The 18452-nt window shown below is 42.3% G+C and overlaps 1 protein-coding gene across 2 annotated transcripts in view; it reads left to right on the top strand.

The window, feature by feature from the left end:
• The window catches only part of LOC129346927 (adhesion G protein-coupled receptor E5-like), a 69724-nt gene that overhangs the window by 24454 nt on the left and 26818 nt on the right, over positions 1-18452 (top strand). Inside the window, exons 2-6 of one of the 2 annotated variants that reach the window (XM_055004002.1) lie at positions 1656-1712; positions 7807-7893; positions 10780-10935; positions 15212-15346; positions 17499-17633. In XM_055004002.1, coding sequence (XP_054859977.1) covers positions 1656-1712; positions 7807-7893; positions 10780-10935; positions 15212-15346; positions 17499-17633 — 570 coding nt within the window. The remainder of the gene's footprint in view (positions 1-1655; positions 1713-7806; positions 7894-10779; positions 10936-15211; positions 15347-17498; positions 17634-18452) is intronic. The other variant, XM_055004003.1, reaches the window with a different exon arrangement.

Raw genomic sequence — 18452 nt, 5'->3', positions numbered from 1 at the left:
CCTGGTCTTTGTTGGAGGTCTCCCATCCAATTACTAACCAAGGCTGACCCTGCTTAACTACTGAGATCTGACGAGATCAGGCTCTCCAGACTCTCTGCTAAAAGCTGATCCTTCTGAGGTGGGGACAGAGATTTGGGGAACTAAAACGCTAGAGAGGATAACTTCCTAGAGGCTTCAGGAAAAGCCTCTCTAACATGCTCCTTTGACCGGCCCAGTCACAGGGCAGTACAGGGAGGAGGGTCACTCTTTGGCAGATTACATAGGGAGGCTGAAGGAGCTCAGACATCTGGCTCTTGCAGGTGGCTATTGGCTATGCGGAGGCTGGAGGACTGAACCAGGACTGCAAGGTACGGGAACTTCTCCATAAGCTGCAACTTTGTAATTTAGTGAGCCTGCCTTAGCAGAAGATCTAACTGGTGCTTGTACAGGGTGAGGGACAGAGGAATTGTGTTTTTACATATTTCTTTTGGGATCTCTTACTCAGATTTGCTGCTGTGCTTAAGAGTATGCAAATGAACATTTTTTCTTTTTAAAAATAAATGCTAGTAGATGAACTCTGTACCACAGGGTCCAGATGGGTGCCACAGGAAGGAGGTTAGCAAATTGCTGATCCTCCAGTGGTGCCCAAGTGCAGAAAGCAGTCTCTGTGGGAACTACGTGCTGGGATAGCAGGAAACCAGGTGTGAGGCAAGGCCTCAGAGCAGCAAGCCTACATAGGGGAGCAGGGAGTCCTGGTCCTCCTACAGCAATTCCTACAAAGGCCAAGTAGTGGCAGCCAGTACTAGGGAGAAAAAGTAAAAGCCCCTCTGAGGGTTTGAAGGAAGTGGGTGGGTGGCAAGTGCCAGGAGGAGACTTGGACTGCCACCGGTTAATCCCCAGACACTGCCAAGGGCAAGAAGGGGCAGGGCTCACAGGTCACTGAGGCTGTTCTGCCACATTATCTATGGCCATTATTTCCCCATTTTTATCTTCTAGTAATATGCTGTCTGAAAAATGTTACAGGTCTTGGTTATCATTTTCAGCTTCCCTAGGGCTCAGGAGAAGCCCTTGGTTTCTCTGAGAATACATTTCTTTTTCCATTGAACTAAAATGTTAAAATAAAAGTTCCATAAGACAGTGCCTGTGGTTTTTTCCATGCTGTCAGTGCTGAGTGTCTGGGAAGAAATCCGGCCATTCAAATCAGCTCAGGGCTATCTCTGAGCAACAAGTAAGGCTATGTGTGAAGGGGCAATGTTTGAAATGCCTACAAAAGTATTCAGGAGTCCCCTGTGCAATACACAGCTTCTCTTTCTAACAAGATAGAATGGCTTGGTCCTGGGAGGGAAGCCTCTGTGTATGAATTCTGGGAAAGACTGTCGGTTCGGTACACTGTTATCCCACCCTGCCTCTAAGGAGCTCAGAATAGCGTACATGCTCCTTCCTTTCTCATTTTATCCTCACAGCAGCCCTGTGGGGGAAGTTGGCCTATGCGGTAAAGAGTGAATGGTCCGAGGTTATCCAGCAATCTTCACTGCAGAGTTTGGATTTGGGTCCATTAACTCCCAGAGCCTAGTTCAGTCTTCTGTCCACTTCTCTACACTGGCCCATGCTGGCTACTTGTATTGTATTATACAAGTGATATATGTGGATAAATCTGATTTCTGTTTATCTTTCAGGATTCTACATTATCCTTGATCTGTCTAGCGCTGCTGTCTTGAACAGCATAGCCTCGGGTAAGTTTCTCCCAAGACATTAAGATTTTAAAGCTGCTTTAGAAGGACCACTTATTGATTTTGCTTGTTTTGAGAAAACTAGTAGAAAGAGCTGTAGTGTTAAATACATAGCTAGGTACAGCTATGAAAGAATCTCTTTTCTTTCCAAGAGGGAGATGTCACAGAGAGTAGAGAGAGCATCCCAGCTAACAAAGTAAAAGCAACTAAAAACATATAGCATAAAATTCTAAAAATCATGAATGAAAAACAGCCATACAATGATTTTAAAAACTCCAGGAAGGGTCATTGGCTGCATAAACAGAAATTAAAAGCAGTTGTAACAAAATTGTTACAATGATAAAAAGCAATATGCACACCATAAAGCAATCAGCTAAAAAAAGGATGATAAACATTGAAATAAAAGCCTGGGTAGAAATGTTTTGGCCCGACACAGTAGAGTAGCTGCCAGGTGAGCCTTTGGGTGGGAATTACAAATATGAGGCACTGCTACTGAGAAAGCTCTGCAGGTAGGAACACAGATTCAGAGGAAGATCTTAGCTGGCAGGTTAATCCATAGAGGATGGGGTGGTCCTTCAAGTACCCCATCTCAAAATGTTCAGGGCTTAGTACACCAGCACTTGCGAGAAATTCACAAATACCTCCCTCCTGTCCCCACACACACACCCAGTGACCCTTGCTCCATGTCCAGAAGATGGCAAAACACCGTCGGGATCCCTAGCCAAACAGGCCTGGGGAAAGTTGCTACCTGACCCCAAGGTGGTGATTGGCATTACCCTAGGCATGTAAGAAGGGCCACAAGAACTAAGCACTGATGTAACCCTTCCTGCCCTCCCTCTCATGATCTGCCTAAGTTCAGAGAATCAGCATTGCTGTCAGATGGCCATCTAGCCTTTGCTTTAAAACTCCAAAGAAGGAGCGCCCACCACCTCCTGAGGAAGCCTGTTCCACAGAGGGACTGCTCAGGAAATTCTTGCTAATGTTTAGCCAAAAACTCTTTTGATTTAATTTCAACCTGATGGTTCTGTTCCAACCTTCTGGGGCAGCAGGAAACAACTCTGTGCCATCCTCTATATGACAACCCTTCAAGCACTTGAAGATGTTTATCATATCACCTCTCAGTTGTCTCCTTTCCAGGCTAAACATACCGAACTCCTTCAACCTTTCCTCATAGGCCTTGGTCTCCAGACCCCTCATCATCTTCATCGCCCTCCTCTGAACATGTTCCAGCTTGTCTATATCCTTCTTAAATTGTGGTGCCCAAAACTGAACACAGTACTCTAGGTGAGGTCTATCTAGAGCAGAGTAAAGCGATACCATCACTTCAAAAGATCTGGATACTATGCTTCTGTTGATACAGTCCAAAATCACATTTGCCTTTTTAGCTGCCACATCACACTGCTGACTCATGTTCAGTGTATGGTCTACTAAGACTCCTAGATCCTTTTCACACACACTACCGCTAAGACAAGTCTCCCCCGTCCTATAATTATACGTTTCATTTTTCCTGCCTAAATGCAGAACTTTGCATTTCTCTGTTGAAATTCATTTTGTTTTAGTCCAGTTTTCCAGCCTGTCAAGATCATCCTGTATCCTGTCTCTGTCTTCGACCGTATTTGCTACCCCTCCCAATTTAGTATGATCTGCAAATTTAATAAGCATTCCCTCTATTCCTTCAACCAAATCATTTATAAAAATGTTGAACAGAACAGGTCCCAGGACCAATCCCTGAGGAACTTCACTTGTCGCTCTTCTCCAAGAGGATGAGGGACCATTAACAAGCACTCTTTCAGTGCGATCTGTCAACAGTTACAGATCCACCTAACAGTAAGAGGATCCAATCCACATTTTACCAACTTGTCAACAAGGATATTATGTGGAACCTTACCAAAAGCCTTACTGAAATTGAGATAAACAATGTCTACAGCATTCCTCTGATCTAGCAAGGTAGTAACTTTCTCAAAAAAAGAGATAAGGGTCATTTTCACACTGCTTACCGGCCACGGAACATCACACCAAGCTCCCGGAACGACAGTGCCTGGTGCGATTCGCACCAGGAAGACGCCAACATTCCAGGAACTTGGCGCGATGTTCCATGGCCGGTAAGCAGTGTGTAAACGGCCAACATTAGTCTGACATGACTTGTTCTTGAGAAACCCATGCTGGCTCTTAGTAAGCACAGCCATCCTTTCTAAATGCTCAAGGACTGACTGATGATTTGTTCTAAAACTTTTCCAGGTATAGATGTCAAGCTGACAGGCCAGTGGTTACCCAGCTCCTCCTTTTTCCCTTGAATGTTCCAGACAGCTTTCAAACCCAGTTCTGCTTAGAGCACACTTCAGGAATCTGCATGTGATCAGAGTATAGATCACTGTAGCCAAACCACATTTTTCAAGGAACAGCTACAGCTGGCCTCTCAACTGAAGTAGATATATCACACTGTGTGCCCCAGGGGGGACCTGAGATTCCAGCATCAGGCAAAGATCTCACAGCAGGCCACGATCTCGCAGCAGTCCCACATTAGGAACCTGCTCCTTAATGGGGAGTACAACCCTATCCAGAACAGGCTGGCTCTTCAGTCATCAAGCATCTTTGTCAGTGACCAACAGCACCATCTTGTCTGGAATGAGCTTCAGTTTACTGGCCTTGATCCATCCCATTACCTTCTCCGAGCAATTATTCAGGACCTGGCTCAGCTATTAGGAAAATGTAGAGCTGGGTGTCACCTGCATATTGGTGACGCTTTGTCCACATTTCCAGATGATCTCTCCCAGTGATTTCATGCTAAATAGCATGGTAGACAAATGGATTCCCGTGGGACCACATAGCACAAATGCCACAGGGCCAAGCAGCAGTCACCGACATCACCTTCCAGACCCAGCTGACCAGATAAGAATGGAACCACTGAACCATGATGCCTCCCCCACTCTCAGTTCAGCCAGCATCTTCAGAAGGATAGCGTTGTTGATAATATCAAAAGGTATCAGATCCAGAAGAATCAACAGGGATACACCCCCCTTGTCACTCTTCTGCCAAAGATCACCAGTCAAGGTGATCAAGGCCATTGCTGTCCCAAGCCCAGGCCTGCATCCAGACTGAGATGGCTATAGATAATCTGAGTTCTCCAAGACTGCTTGAAGTTCTGTTGCAGCCCCCCTGCTCAAGAATGGAATGCTGGCTTAGATGAAGCTAGTAGAGCTGAGCACAGAACAGTAGCCCCTTGGCAGAAGTCCCTTACTGTCTAGCCAAACTGCAGCCACATCTTGCATGGAGACACCAAATCTTCAATGAAGGGAAATCTAAAATTAAAAATGAATGGAGTCTGATTTATAGGCATTAATGAACTCTGCTGAGATCCTTTAGGCAGATTACAGATGTCTTATGCTGTTTCAATATAGGTACTTCAGTCTTTCCCTCACCTGGTTTTGTACGATCTTTTGAGAATGTTAATGCCTTTGGAAGGGGAGATGCACATTTTTGCATCTCCAACATCAGTGCCATTTTCTTTACTTCTATCTGCATGGCTGCCATTCTCCATACCACCACTAGAGGGCATTTTTAAAAAAATTGGTGCTGGCTAGATCAGTGTTTCTCAGCCAAGAGTAAAACAGAACACTGGGTTTCTACAGGACATGGTCAGGAGTTCAGCGAGAAATTGTGGAATGAATAAACAAAAATGATGAAGTACCATTAAAAACAACAAAATATACAAGCCCAAATATTATACTGAAAGTAAACCATGTATTTACTTAGGATGTGAACTTTATTTTGATGTTTAAGTAAATTTTTATTTTGATCTAATATTTTAACCTTTGGAAAAAAGATTAGATAATACAAAAAAAGACAATAAAATGCTCTACTTTTTTCTTACAATGTAAGCTCACACACAGAGAGTAGCTCTTTACATATAGTCTTGACAGTAATTGAATTGCACTCCCCACCATCAACTTTTTCTGGCCTGCAAACATTTTCATAGATAGGGATTTCTTGGAATTCGAAAAATTAACTTAGGGGTTCCTCCACGGTAAAAAAAGTTGGGAAACACTGAGCTTGATAATAGCTAGATTGTTGCACTAGATGGTTATAATGCTATAACAAATGTACTCATTCCCAGTGTCTGTATTTTAAAGCAAGTCTCTAGCCCTTTTGGTTGCTGTGATAAGGGAATAGGTGTAGGCTGCTCATTTCCTCTTAAAGCTCCACAGCAAAAACAGCTAGAGACTTTTTTTAAAAAATGAAAGCTGGGAACTATTAGATCATGGCAACCCATCTCTATAAAATGATAATGCTACTCTGATCTATTACCCTTTTTTTAAAAAAAGCCCTCCAGTGGCAAAGGAAAAATAGCAGCCATGAGGGAGGCAGGAAAGATCAGAAAAAACTTCAGTGTGAATACTCCATTGCCACTACTGATGCCTCTGCATTCACAGTAGCAGTGAGAGCTACAAGAAGAATTGCTTCCACATGGAAGGAGCTCTGAAGTTTTCCTGTTTGTACACAGTGTGACTCCAGAGAGAAATCCTTGCCATCCTGATCATATTCCACATCTCATAGACCAGTTTCCTTGCAAAAAGGGCATAGACCCATAGCTTGAAACTCTGTAAGATAGAGTCTAAAGGTACAGGTGGTGTCATAAGTCAATGTAGATTGATAGAAGCATTAGTACACATGTTTTAATAAGGTTACATGAAAGTTATTTCAAACTTAATGCAATGAAGACTTGCTGGAAATTTGTTGTCAAGAGTTTGAATATGCCTTTGGATTTATGAGGTCTAGAAATAATGCCTTTTGAAACAGTTATGCAGTGATTTTCTGTGCCTTAGACTTCAGTGGTCATAGACCAATCTGGATTAGAATGCCCACATTTTAACTACTATGTATTTTTAGACATCGCAAGCTGGTGGCACTTTCCCCAGATGCATACTGTTAGCTGCAAGATGAAACTACATGTTGCGTTTAACTCTGAACATTTTTTCAAAAATTCTAAATGCAGCTGCCAAGACTTCTTTTAAAGGGTATGGGCAGAGAAAGGCTCTTTAACCCTTCTCTCCCATCTTGTTTTCTTCCTGAAAAATGTTATCTGTGAAACACTTGTCCCCATAAGTTTTACCATAAAGATACCCATAGGCAGGGCTTTTTTTCAGCAGGAACGTGGTGGAACAGAGTTCTGGCACCTCTTAAAAATGGTCACATGGCCGGTGGCCCCGCCCCCTGATCTCCAGATAGAGGGGAGTTTAGATTGCCCTCCGTGCTGCCAAGTGGCACAGAGGGCAGTCTAAACTCCCCTCTGTCTGGAGATCAGGGGGCGGGGCCACCATGTGACCATTGTCACCGAGGGCAATTTAAACTTTAAAAAACTCCCCCCTTGTTCCAGCTGACCCAAAGTGACGTCATTGTGCAGTCTTGAGTTCCACTACCTCTTTTCCCAGAAAAAAAGCCCTGCCCATAGGTTTTCCCCAGTGGAGGTCAAAGTGGCTTATGGGTGTTGTTTTCAATGGGAAACTAGATGGAGAGAAAAAGAACCACTCCCCCCTTGCACTATTCTCCCCCTTGAAAAAGCCACCCCACCTGCAGCATTTGGGGGAAAACATTTGGGGGAAAACATTCACAAAACTAAATGTAACCTGTAGTCCTCCCCACAGACTTTTGAGAAGTGTTAGGATTCATTGGCTCCCAGGAAGTAAAAATAAATTATTCACTTCAATTTTTGTATCTCAGTGAAGGGAACAACTTCAGCCCGCATCAAGCAGATTTCCCTGGAGAAGTGCCATAGAAATGTTCCAAAAAAAACCTAGTTATGTAAAAACAACAAATGTTGATTAAGAAAGATACAAGATATTAGAATAAAGTAGATGTAAGAAAAAGAGTTTCTGCAGTGAAGGGGGAATTTTGATTCCCATGCTGTACTTGGAAAATGGGATGTCTTGAGACTTCTTTTGAGAATGTGAATGAATTTGGTGTGTTGGGTAAGATTTAGGGGAACTAGGCCAAAGTACTGTTTCCCCTTAGTGGGGGAGTGTGATGAGAAGAATGTGATCTTGGTTTGTAGCATCACCAGATTCTAACCTGTTGCTAATGTTTCTTTCTCTTTAACCAGAGCCCATCAACCATAATGAATCCTTCTCTTGTCTACAAGGACTTCACTACTGCGATAGCTATGACGAGGATGATAAGAAATGCTGTGGTAATATTGCTGTCTGGCTTTCTGTGTAATTTTGGTGCCTGAGGGCAGTGAGCTGATGTTGAGTCTGGGGGTATGTTGGCTTGATGCCAGCATCACAGGCTGAACTAGCTGCACCACTACCTCCCAGTGGTATCTCCTGAAATTTCCTCACTTCGAGGTGAAGAGCCTAGCAGGTTGCCCAGAGGAACACTTTTTCTTAACTCCCAGGCTTGAGGATCATTCCTCTGTGGACAATAGAAAATTTCACAGTCATTCCTACAGCCAGCCTGGACACAGTTGTTAATTACGGGGTGAGATGGCACTAACAACAGTTCTCCTGGATAAGTGGATGGTTACTCTCTGTTAAGAACTCTCTACCAGAGTTCTTCATATGCAAGATAATAACAATAATGATGCATCTTAAAAGCCAAAATCATTAATTTGCTGCATTTATCAGTAGGATGCAGCATGATTCCAAACAAACCAAATAGTAAAAAAAAAAATTAAAATGTTTATTTAAAAAGGACATGATCTCATAAAACAAAAACTGCTATTCACAGGTTAATTATTAAATATTCCAGATTGACCATAGAAAATTGCAGAGTGGTAGCTGTGTTGATCTACTGTAGAAAAATAAAACAAAAGTATGTGTTTAGTTTTTAAGGTGCCACTGGCAGGGGGAATATTGCTAAGTTGCACCCTGGAAATTCTGAGAGCCAGTTTGGTGTTGTGGTTAAGAGCACGGGACTCTAATCTGGAGAGCCGGGTTTGATCCTTGACTCCTCCACTTAAAAGCCAGCTGGGTGACCTTGGGCTAGTCACAGCTCTCTGGGGCTCTCTCAGCCCCACCCACCTCCCAGGGTGATTATTGTGGGGATAATAATAACATACTTTGTAAACCACTCTGAGTGGGTATTAAGATGTCCTGAAGGGCGGTATATAAATTGAATGTTGTTATTATTATTTATTATTAAATTAATCACCTTCCTGCACTGTTCAAAAAGTGCTTCTCCTGAAACAGAATACACAGTGTACACTGAGGGCAGACCCACACATTGCAAGCAAAGCATGGGATGGCCAGCTGCAAGTGGATTCAAACCATGCTTTCTCTTGGCAGAGGAATCTTCTGGAAGGAGGTGGTGGTGAATTTAACAAATCCTCTTCTTCCACCACTGATCCTCCAATTTGCCCCATGCTGTTCTGGGTGTCCAGTGATCCTCCCAGGGACATTATTATGGAAGGCATCTGTAGGGAGAGGCGGAGATAAGGAGGTTCACTTCTGTGAGCGCTACTGTGCTTATGCTAGAGCAGATCCATACCCACGAGTTTCCAATGTACGGCAAATTGAATACTTGCAGTGGGAAGTTTGGAGGAAGGTCTTTAGAGAAGAGAACTCAAAAATAAATCTGCCTGAAAGTAGTATTGCCAGCTTTTAAACTAGTCCCTCTAGCTATCCGTTTAATTTCAGTTTGATCTACAGCAAATACAAAGTGATGTTATTTACCTCCATGCCACAAAAAGCTTCAGTTGCCCATTTCTATACATTAAACCTCTATTAAAGGGCCAGGTCATTTTTCTCCAGGCCAGTTGGCAACCTTACCTGAATGCTACATTATTCCATCACTGCGTAAGCTGGGAAAGTCAACAGCATGTGATTTGTTCAGTTACGCTTCAACTGCACAGAACATTTATTTATTTATGTCATTTATAGTCCACCTTTATCACTGAGACTCAAGGCGGATTACATAGTGTGAGATTAGTACAATTAGTATCAAGGACATTTCCATACAGTGTCAAGGACATTTCCATAAACAATGTCAGGATTTTACAAAGACATAGCATTAGCAAGGGTCCAATACAGAGTTGAAGAATTGCTGGAACAGAACATAATCAATTCTAGGACTGACATTAGACAACATGAAGCACAGGTAGTATATAGCAGTACATATTCAGAGCAACAGATAATATGCAAAGCAACATAGTGGTGAAGTCTATGGTCTCTAACTCATTAGCAAAGCATCTGAGACCCCCTCCCTACATTTATGCAAGTATCTGAATAAATATTTAAAACATTTCAAATTTCAAATAAAAAAACTAGTCAGTTAAACATTCATTGACTTTGTTACCTGCTCTACTGGCATCTGCCCCTCCCCCACAAGGTCAGGCCATTTTTTTTGCTAGTCAGTAGGCAGTGCAATAAAGAAAGTGTGCCAGACTCATATGGGTTGGATGTCCCACACAGCAAATGCCCACAGGGCCTACTTTTAAAATCTGTCCACTGAAGGCTGCCGATCCCACCTGAACGTGAAACAAAAACATCAATTTCCCCTTTATTGGATATTTTGAAAAATCAGAAATTTTCTGATTTTCCTGATCTTAAACATTTCGAGCATGTCAGTTTGATCAATACAGTTCAATATGAAAACTTGGCATTATGAACCTCATTCCTACATGTTTCCATCAAAGTCTCCTGCCTGGGAAATGCCTATCTTTTTTCTCTCCCTTCAAGTCCAAAAAAATTCAGCCCAAATATTCCTGTTGTCCTAGTTAGAGCACCAGCTTTGAAGCCATGAATATATCTTAATAATTTGTTTGTTGTGCAATCAGAGAGGTGCTTATAGACCATACTGGAGACCCCAAAAGTGAAAGCTCCCAGGCTTTGCATTTGAGAGAATTAAAGCTCCCTCAAAAGCTCATACCTTGGAAATCTAGTTGATCTTTAAGATCTTATTGACCCAGATCTTGCTCTTTGACTGCAGACCAACACAGCTACCCACTTGAAACTTTCTTAGCGGAGACATCTTTATGAGCTACTTCTCAGATCCTCAGTTCCCAAGATTTCATTGTTCAGTGTGTGTAAGAGACAAATAACAGCTAGATTGTAAAGTGTGTTATTGTATATTGCAGATATCAATGAGTGCAGTGGGCCTAACAAAGTGGAATGTGGAAGACATACCACGTGCACTAACACTAATGGGAATTACTACTGCAGCTGCATAGACGGATTCTACTCCAGCACGGGGAAGAAATTCTTCATGAATGCCACTGAGGCCACATGCAGTGGTAAGGGCTTTCTAGGGTCTTCTCTTCCTTGAGGCATTGTATGCCTGTTCCAGTCTTGGCACTGCACTGCATGCATATTCAAAGCCTGCAGAAGGGGCATCAGAACGGCATACTTACCTTTGCGCATACAGAAAATGGATTGAAAGGTTGCAGATGGGGCAAGATAATGTTCTAAATGGAAGGGTGAACATCGCACAAACTATACGGTGACTCTTCAGGGCTTTTCCACACGCTCGATTTGTTCCTGATTTTCTTAGCAGTTGATTGTCAATCCCTAAGTATTTCTCTGATCCAGCTAAGACAGATCAGAGAATCCAAGATTTTTTTCTGGTTCTTTTGCAACCACTTTACCCAATCTTTTTTTGAAAGCAATTCTGAATCACCTTTATTCCTTGTGCAAAATCCACTTTTGATTTTGTTTGTCCTTCCCACATCCACTCACCTCCAGCCCACTTTTTGATGAGTGAACATTTGTCATTAACAAACCACTCCAGCCCCACCTTCCTCCCCCACCCCCAGTTTCATTTTCAGTCTTTTAAAAAACTAGATACTCTTTTTAAAAAATGAAAGCTGGAAATTCAGAGAACCTGCTATAAATACTAATTAAAATGGTAGTGATCACGTAGTGCCAATATTTAAAACATGCAGGGAAGGGGCTCTTTCAATGCCACAAAAAGCAGTGGCGTTTAAAAGGCCCATAGCCGCTACTGCTCCGTGCTTTGTCCCCACAGAAGTCTGTTTTCCTCACTGGTACCAGCCTCTGCCTCCTTGCTCTTGGTTGGCCAGCTTGTGTAGGGCACTCCAGTTTGGACCAAAGGGGGATTAGAAATGGGCAGTGGTGCTGCTCTCTTTTAGGCTTCCCCATGCAAATACAGGCAGTGTGTTCATTTATGCTTTTGTTTTTTAAAATCCAGCCCTTATAGCAATAATTTGCATGTGCAACATAACAAAAAAGGGAGTGCTGTGAACACTCCCAGTGACAACAGCACCCTCAGTTGAAAATCTTAATTTTTTAAAACCACGTGAGGAAGAAAATAAACCAACTCCAGAACTGTAAAAATGCAGAAAGAGGGCAGACATGTAGAACCAGGCCCAAACTGATTTCAATGCTTGTGAATCGACTGCTAAGAAAACTAGGAATAAGCTGAGCATGCAGAAAAGCCCAGAATCTCTGTTTTTTCCTAATTTACTTTATATCCAGCTAAATATGCATGTAGTCTCAATGACCTCTTTTCAGAGATTTTACAGGTTCTGCTACAGTCAGCAATATGTCATTAGTGGACAAACTGATCCCCCACCCCATTAAATATCATTAAGACCTCCAGAAAAATTCTAACCTTACATTGTCAATTGCTTTTTTTTACTGTCTAAGAATAATAATAACTTTTTTTGAGCCAGAAGCTTTGTTTTTTATAAAATGCAATTCTGAAAAATATCCTTTACCTATTGTTCAAAAATCTTATTTGATCATGATGTGTATGCTTATGCAAAAGCTTTTTAAATCTGTCATCCAGAATAATGGTAAAGGGCTTGTTTATTCAGAGGCAAAACAGGCCTATAGAGATAGGAATTTCCCTTCTTGGGAATCACAACTATTTTTGCATCCCACCAGGAGTCAAGCACCTTCCCTGATTCTGGAATATCATTTTTATTACATTTGTTATGAACCTTCAATGAGACCTACAAGTTTCATAATGGTATAATTTAGCAACATGAAATAGTTTAATCTCAATTGTCCAAAGTTACATTTTGTTCTTTTAAAAAGTTCAACTTGTATGGGGCTGTAATCTACCTGTATTGCTGGTTTATCTGACTATTAGCTGTGATTCCAATCAGTTCTGGAGTACATGTCAAATGGTACTTTCCAGGGCTTTTTTTCTGGGAAAAGAGGTGGTGTAACTCAGTGGGTTGACCTCGGAGAAAATGGTCACATGGCCAGTGGCCCCGCCCCCTGATCTCCAGACAGAGAGCAGTTTAGATTGCACTCCGCGCTGCTCGGCGGCGCAGAGGGCAATCTAAACTGCCCTCTGTCTGGAGATCAGGGGGTGGGGCCACCGGCCATGTGACCATTTTCAAGAGGTTCCGGAACTCTGTTCCACCACGTTCCTGCTGAAAAAAAGCCCTGGTACTTTCTATTCAATGATTTACCACTGGACTGAAATATCTTCAGGTGTCAACCAGCTGCAAAGCTTCTGTGTTAATGCTCATATGTTTTGTAGGGTAGCTGTTTATACTTTTCCCAGATATGCGTATTAGCATACTACATCCATTTCACTTCTAATAATATTACAAATACAGCAGCACATTTATTCAAAACCCTGAAAAAAGAGTCAAGTTATTACTGTTCCAATAGTTACCTTTCCTGCTGGGCTGATAGATAACAACAGCAACAACCATAAGAATAGACTCCTGGGAATAAGCTCCCTTGTAAAAAAAGAAAAAGGAAAAAAAGGAGTCACTCCCAAGCACACCAGTTTAGGATTGCTCCCAACAGGACATACATACCTTCTATATCCAGAAGTTTAAAAATTAGTCCATTGTCAAGGATTTATCTAAAGTTCTCAAAAGAAGCAGACATTGGGCCTATATTATGTGTAACAGTTTGAGGCTTGAACATATGACACTTAAGAACATGTACCTTGATCCATTTATAGAATGCAAACTGCAGGTATATGCAGCCTTGTTCTGCCTCAGGGCTGTGCGGAGAAGGGGGGATTTAACCCTTGAAGTCCACTCGTTTTTCACAATCAGATCTGGCTGTCTCACTCTGCTCTTTGCATTTTTAAAAAACATGTTCCTTTTAAAATGTAGAACAAAGAAGTAGTCTCAAATAGCAAAACTGATAGAGGCTAAAGGAAGAAACCCTCTTTGCTTTGTTTGCATAGACTACAGGCAAAATGAGACTACTTGAGCACTTAATTTGCGTCTTATAGTTAGGCTAAGACTCATGATCTTCACCTTGTCTACTTGTGCTCTAAGTAATTCCACAGCTTCAAAAGCTTAAGAACAGTAAGAGAAGGAGAGGTGGGAAATGGCGATAAACCAGAAGAGTGAATTGAGCATAGAGCACCTGCTGCGGACCACAACTTGGAGAAAATGCTTTGAAGACCATCTAGTAGGCAGTCATTTTGATTTGCAATATTTGTTTCAAACTTCTGAAAAATCAATTCATCTGCTATGCAAACAAAGATAGGCTATTTTACAGAAGAAGAAACAATAGTGACCAATAAAAAACCTTCGAAAAACAAGCATGCAAGGAAGGCTGCAAACACAAGGCAACAAGCTATGAATTCCTTATAGAGAGGAACAAAACAGCCCAATGGGAAGAGGAACCTGGGAACTCCCTACTGGGGAAAGACCAATATAGCAGCAAAGGAAGTTAGACGCAAAACATCAAGAGACCGTTAGTCTAACGGCAGAAGGAATTGTAACACATGGCAGGAGGCTGTACATACAGGTATCTTGTACTACGTCAGACCCTTGATCTGTCAGTGTAAGTATTTTCGTTTCTGACTGGCAGCTGCTCCTCACGGTCTCAGGCAGAACACTTTCACATCACCAACTTCCTAATCTTTGTAGCTGGAAATGTCAGGAATTGAACCTGGGGCCTTCTGCATGCAAAGAAGATCCTCCCTGTTTCTCACACGGAGGCCTGCAGTCTAACACCAAGAAAAGTTACAACTGCACTCTTGGGTGCTGGAAACTACTTTTGAATCAGTTTGGTGTAGAGGTTAAGAGCGCGAGACTCTAAGCTGGAGAGCCGGGTTTTATTCCCCCCTCCTCCACTTGAAGCCAGCTGGGTGACCTTGGGCTAGTCACAGCTCTTTGGAGCTCTCTCAGCCCTACTCACCTCACAGGGTGTTTGTTGTGGGGATAATAATGACATGCTTTGTAAACCACTCTGAGTGGGCATTAAGTTGTCCTGAAGGGCGGTATATAAATCGAATGTTGTCGTCGTCGTTGTTATACTGGGAGTTTGCTGAGGAGGAGGGGAGGCTAAAGGTGATTCCCACCCACCCCCCACGGGCATCTCTTTCCAAACTGTGGATATGTCTCAATACTTTGTATGCCATGCAATAAGAGGTGTGCCATATGCCACACTAGAAACCCCTCTGTGTTTGAGAAGTCCGTTCAGAGAGTTCATTGTCCCAGTGGAGATGCAGAATCAGAATTTTCATGAGCTCTTTCTCAGATCCTTAGTTCCTGAGATTCCATTGTTCAGTTATGCAAGAGGCATTAACAGCCAGATTGCAAAGTGGATTATCGTATATTGCAGATATTGATGAGTGCCAAGAGCGTAACAAATGTGGAAATAACACTGAGTGTGTGAACACCCCTGGGAGCTACACCTGCCATTGCAAAGCAGGATTCCAGAAAGACTTCAAGAATGCCAGTGTGGTCATATGCAATGGTAAGAATTCTGGGTCCTTGTTTTGCTTGAGGCATTGCATGCTCACTCCAGGCATGGCACTGCATGAATACTTGTGCCTCTGCTACAGTTCTCTCCAGTCTGGCAATACTTACTATAGCACAGACGGGGATTTCCCAACTCTTTTCAGGCAGGATGGATTGCAAGTGGAGGAAGGTAACTTTCTACACGGAGGCTTGGTCATCTCACAAACTAGGTGGTGAATCTTCAGTTTCCAAAACAGCTGCATGAAGTGGAATGTAAGCTATTGACCATCTCTGCTACCAGTGGCAAAGAAGTTACACAGGACAATATTAGGATGAAAATAATTTGTAAACCATTGCATTTTAATTCCACAGACTGCCTTCAGTTTGTAGTGCTATTGTGTGAAACAATATTGAAAATACGAAGCTGTCTCCACCACCCGTCATATAAATTGCTGTGAAACAGAGTGTAAAGCGAGTCTTCACTAACAAGCTAGAGCAGTCAGTAGATGAAATCAGAATTGTTCTTTTACATTTCGAACACTGAAACAAAAATCCTCTGACTGCATCCCCTGGGATCAGTCTCACTGTTTCCTTTCTGCATTGTTTTCTTCACTTTTTGTTTATAGTGTCAGGGTTTGCTGTGTGTTTCCTGGGTTCACATTTCAGAGCAGTGGAATATTTTTGGTGGTGAAAACTTCCTCCAGATTCCTTTGTTGTATAGGCCTGATCCATTGTTAGCACAACAGACGTGTATTTGATTCTGATTTGTTGTGCAGAGTTCACATTTTTTTAAAAACACATATTTCTATCATACTTTCAGAATCAAGTACTGGATACTGTGAATTCTATTTTGAAATTTTATTTTATTTTAAAAAATTGCTGTGTACAGTGTAAGCATTGGAGCATTCCTAGGTCCTTGTTTTTGAAAATAAAAATCTGTAAAACACTGTTTTACTTAACCTTTCTGGATTTCCCCCCAACCTTTCCCCCATAAGCAAAGCCATTTCACCTTTTTAAAAACGATACAGAAGATCAGCAGTATCCCATCTGCTGCCCGTTCTTTATGTCTGTTTGCACTTCCGTCCAGGCACCTCTCAGTCGCTGGGACTGTGCCACCCTGCCGCCATCGAAGCTTGCAGGGTGACTCTGGGCCAGTCCCATATCCTGAGCCTAACGTGTAACTCCCTGGATGAAAAGCTGAAAGCATGAGATGGAGGAGAGGAAAATGCTTTGAGCTGCTTTGGGTCCCCAATGGGGAGGAGAAGTGGGGTATAAATAGTTATTGTAGGCCTTTGAAAACTCCGTGCTGCTCTTATGAAATTCTCCAAGCCAGTAATGAGATTCAAAAAGGGGATGAAGTATTACTCTGCACGGTAGAATCCAAAGAATTAAAATAATGGATAGTAAGGAAAATAGCCCGCGATGAAGCCTCCTTTGGATTAACTGCGATTACATCTTTCATTAAAGAACAGTAACATTCTGGCTCTCTGTGTTGCAGAGGTAAGCTTGCATACACGAGAGCAAGATGCCCTGGTCAGTCACTGCAGTCACGACACCCATGTTGCCCTCTAAGGGTTCCTTCCGATGCCCTGGAGTTTGTTGCCATCCGTTCTTTCTGCTTTTGCACAAGGCGGTACCAAAAGCAGCAATTATCATTCAGAGAGGGCGGACATGTCACTATCGCTGGGCAATTTCTCTGTCAGAGCCCTCTCATGGTTAGCTTGCAACCATCCAGTGGTGGTGAACTGCTCCAGCTTTGCCTTCAGTTCATGTACTTGTAGCTGCTCTGGCTGAAGCTGAACAGTTCACTGAAAAACTAAGACTTGGTGCTTTTTCTCTTGCCTGTTTTTACTTCTAAGTTGCGGAGTCCTCCACTTGTTCCAAATGGGAACCACCAGCAAAATCTGTTGTTTTCAGCATGTGCTGTTCATTCTAGCCTTTTAACTGGATGGATTGTCTTCTTGTCGCCTCTAGCCACCTCGTGGGAATGCTTCACAGCACGCTTCTTTGCATGACTCAATTGTAGATTTTTTTCATTCTTGGAATTGGAATGGCTTATCTTCTCACGGCTGCTAGCACATTTTTTCTTTGTTGTAATAAGGGATGCCCTAGGTTGGAGTAGGTTCTCTTGTGTCATCTGGGGGCTGGAAGCAACTTTATCATTACAGACATTGACGAGTGCCAGCAAAATGCCTCCATCTGTGAACCCAATGGAAGTTGCATCAACACAATAGGGGATTACCTGTGTAAATGCAAGCCGGGATTTGGGAAGAGCTCAAAGGACGATAGAAAGATATGCAAAGGTACAGCCCAATGGGAACACGTTTCTTTCTTAATCAGTCAAAACAGTGCATGGATAATGAAATCTCTTCAATTATGTCAGTACTGCAGTTTTCTAGTGTTGCAAAGGGAACTTATTTTTTTGTGACCAGCAAATGATTTGAGAGCACATGATGAGAGTATATTTTTCAAGCAATACATATAGTCAGTACCTAATCATAAGATTTCCTGGATTCCCCTATAAAGCTTATCTGAGATTTCTGAACAAAGGGCAAGGTAAGTATTTATAAATTCAGTGAATCAACTTAATCAGTACTCATATGGAATATAATACTGATTCTAAACATGATTTTACATAGAGGATCAGTGTATTTGAGTTAAAGCCTAGGTCACATATAACTGTAATGAATTTGTGCATGAATCTATGAGATACAAGAACCCTATTTATTTTGATTTTATATGTGGTGCTGGAGGAGAGTTTTGAGGATACCATGGACAGCCAAAAAGACAAATACGTGGGTACTAGATCAAATCAAGCCTGAATTCTCCCTAGAAGTGGAAATGGCAAGACTAAGGCTATCGTACCTTGGTCACATCATGAGAAACAAGATTCTCTGGAAAAGTCAATAATGCTAGGAAAAGTGGAAGGCAGCAGGGAAGGAGGAAGACCTAAAACGAGACGGCTTGACTCAATAAAGGAAGCCACGTCCTCCACTTTGCAGGATCTGAGCAAGTCTGTTAATGATAGGACATTTTGGAGGTCGCCATAGGTCAGAGGTGACTTGACAGCACATAACACACACACACACGTGTAATCATCAACTTGTTTTCATATCAATTGT

This window comes from Eublepharis macularius, unplaced genomic scaffold, assembly GCF_028583425.1.
Source record: "Eublepharis macularius isolate TG4126 unplaced genomic scaffold, MPM_Emac_v1.0 Eublepharis_32, whole genome shotgun sequence".
NCBI classification, from domain to species: domain Eukaryota; kingdom Metazoa; phylum Chordata; class Lepidosauria; order Squamata; family Eublepharidae; genus Eublepharis; species Eublepharis macularius.
Note: the sequence above shows the minus strand (reverse complement) of the source record. Positions and strands in the feature narration are given on the sequence as shown.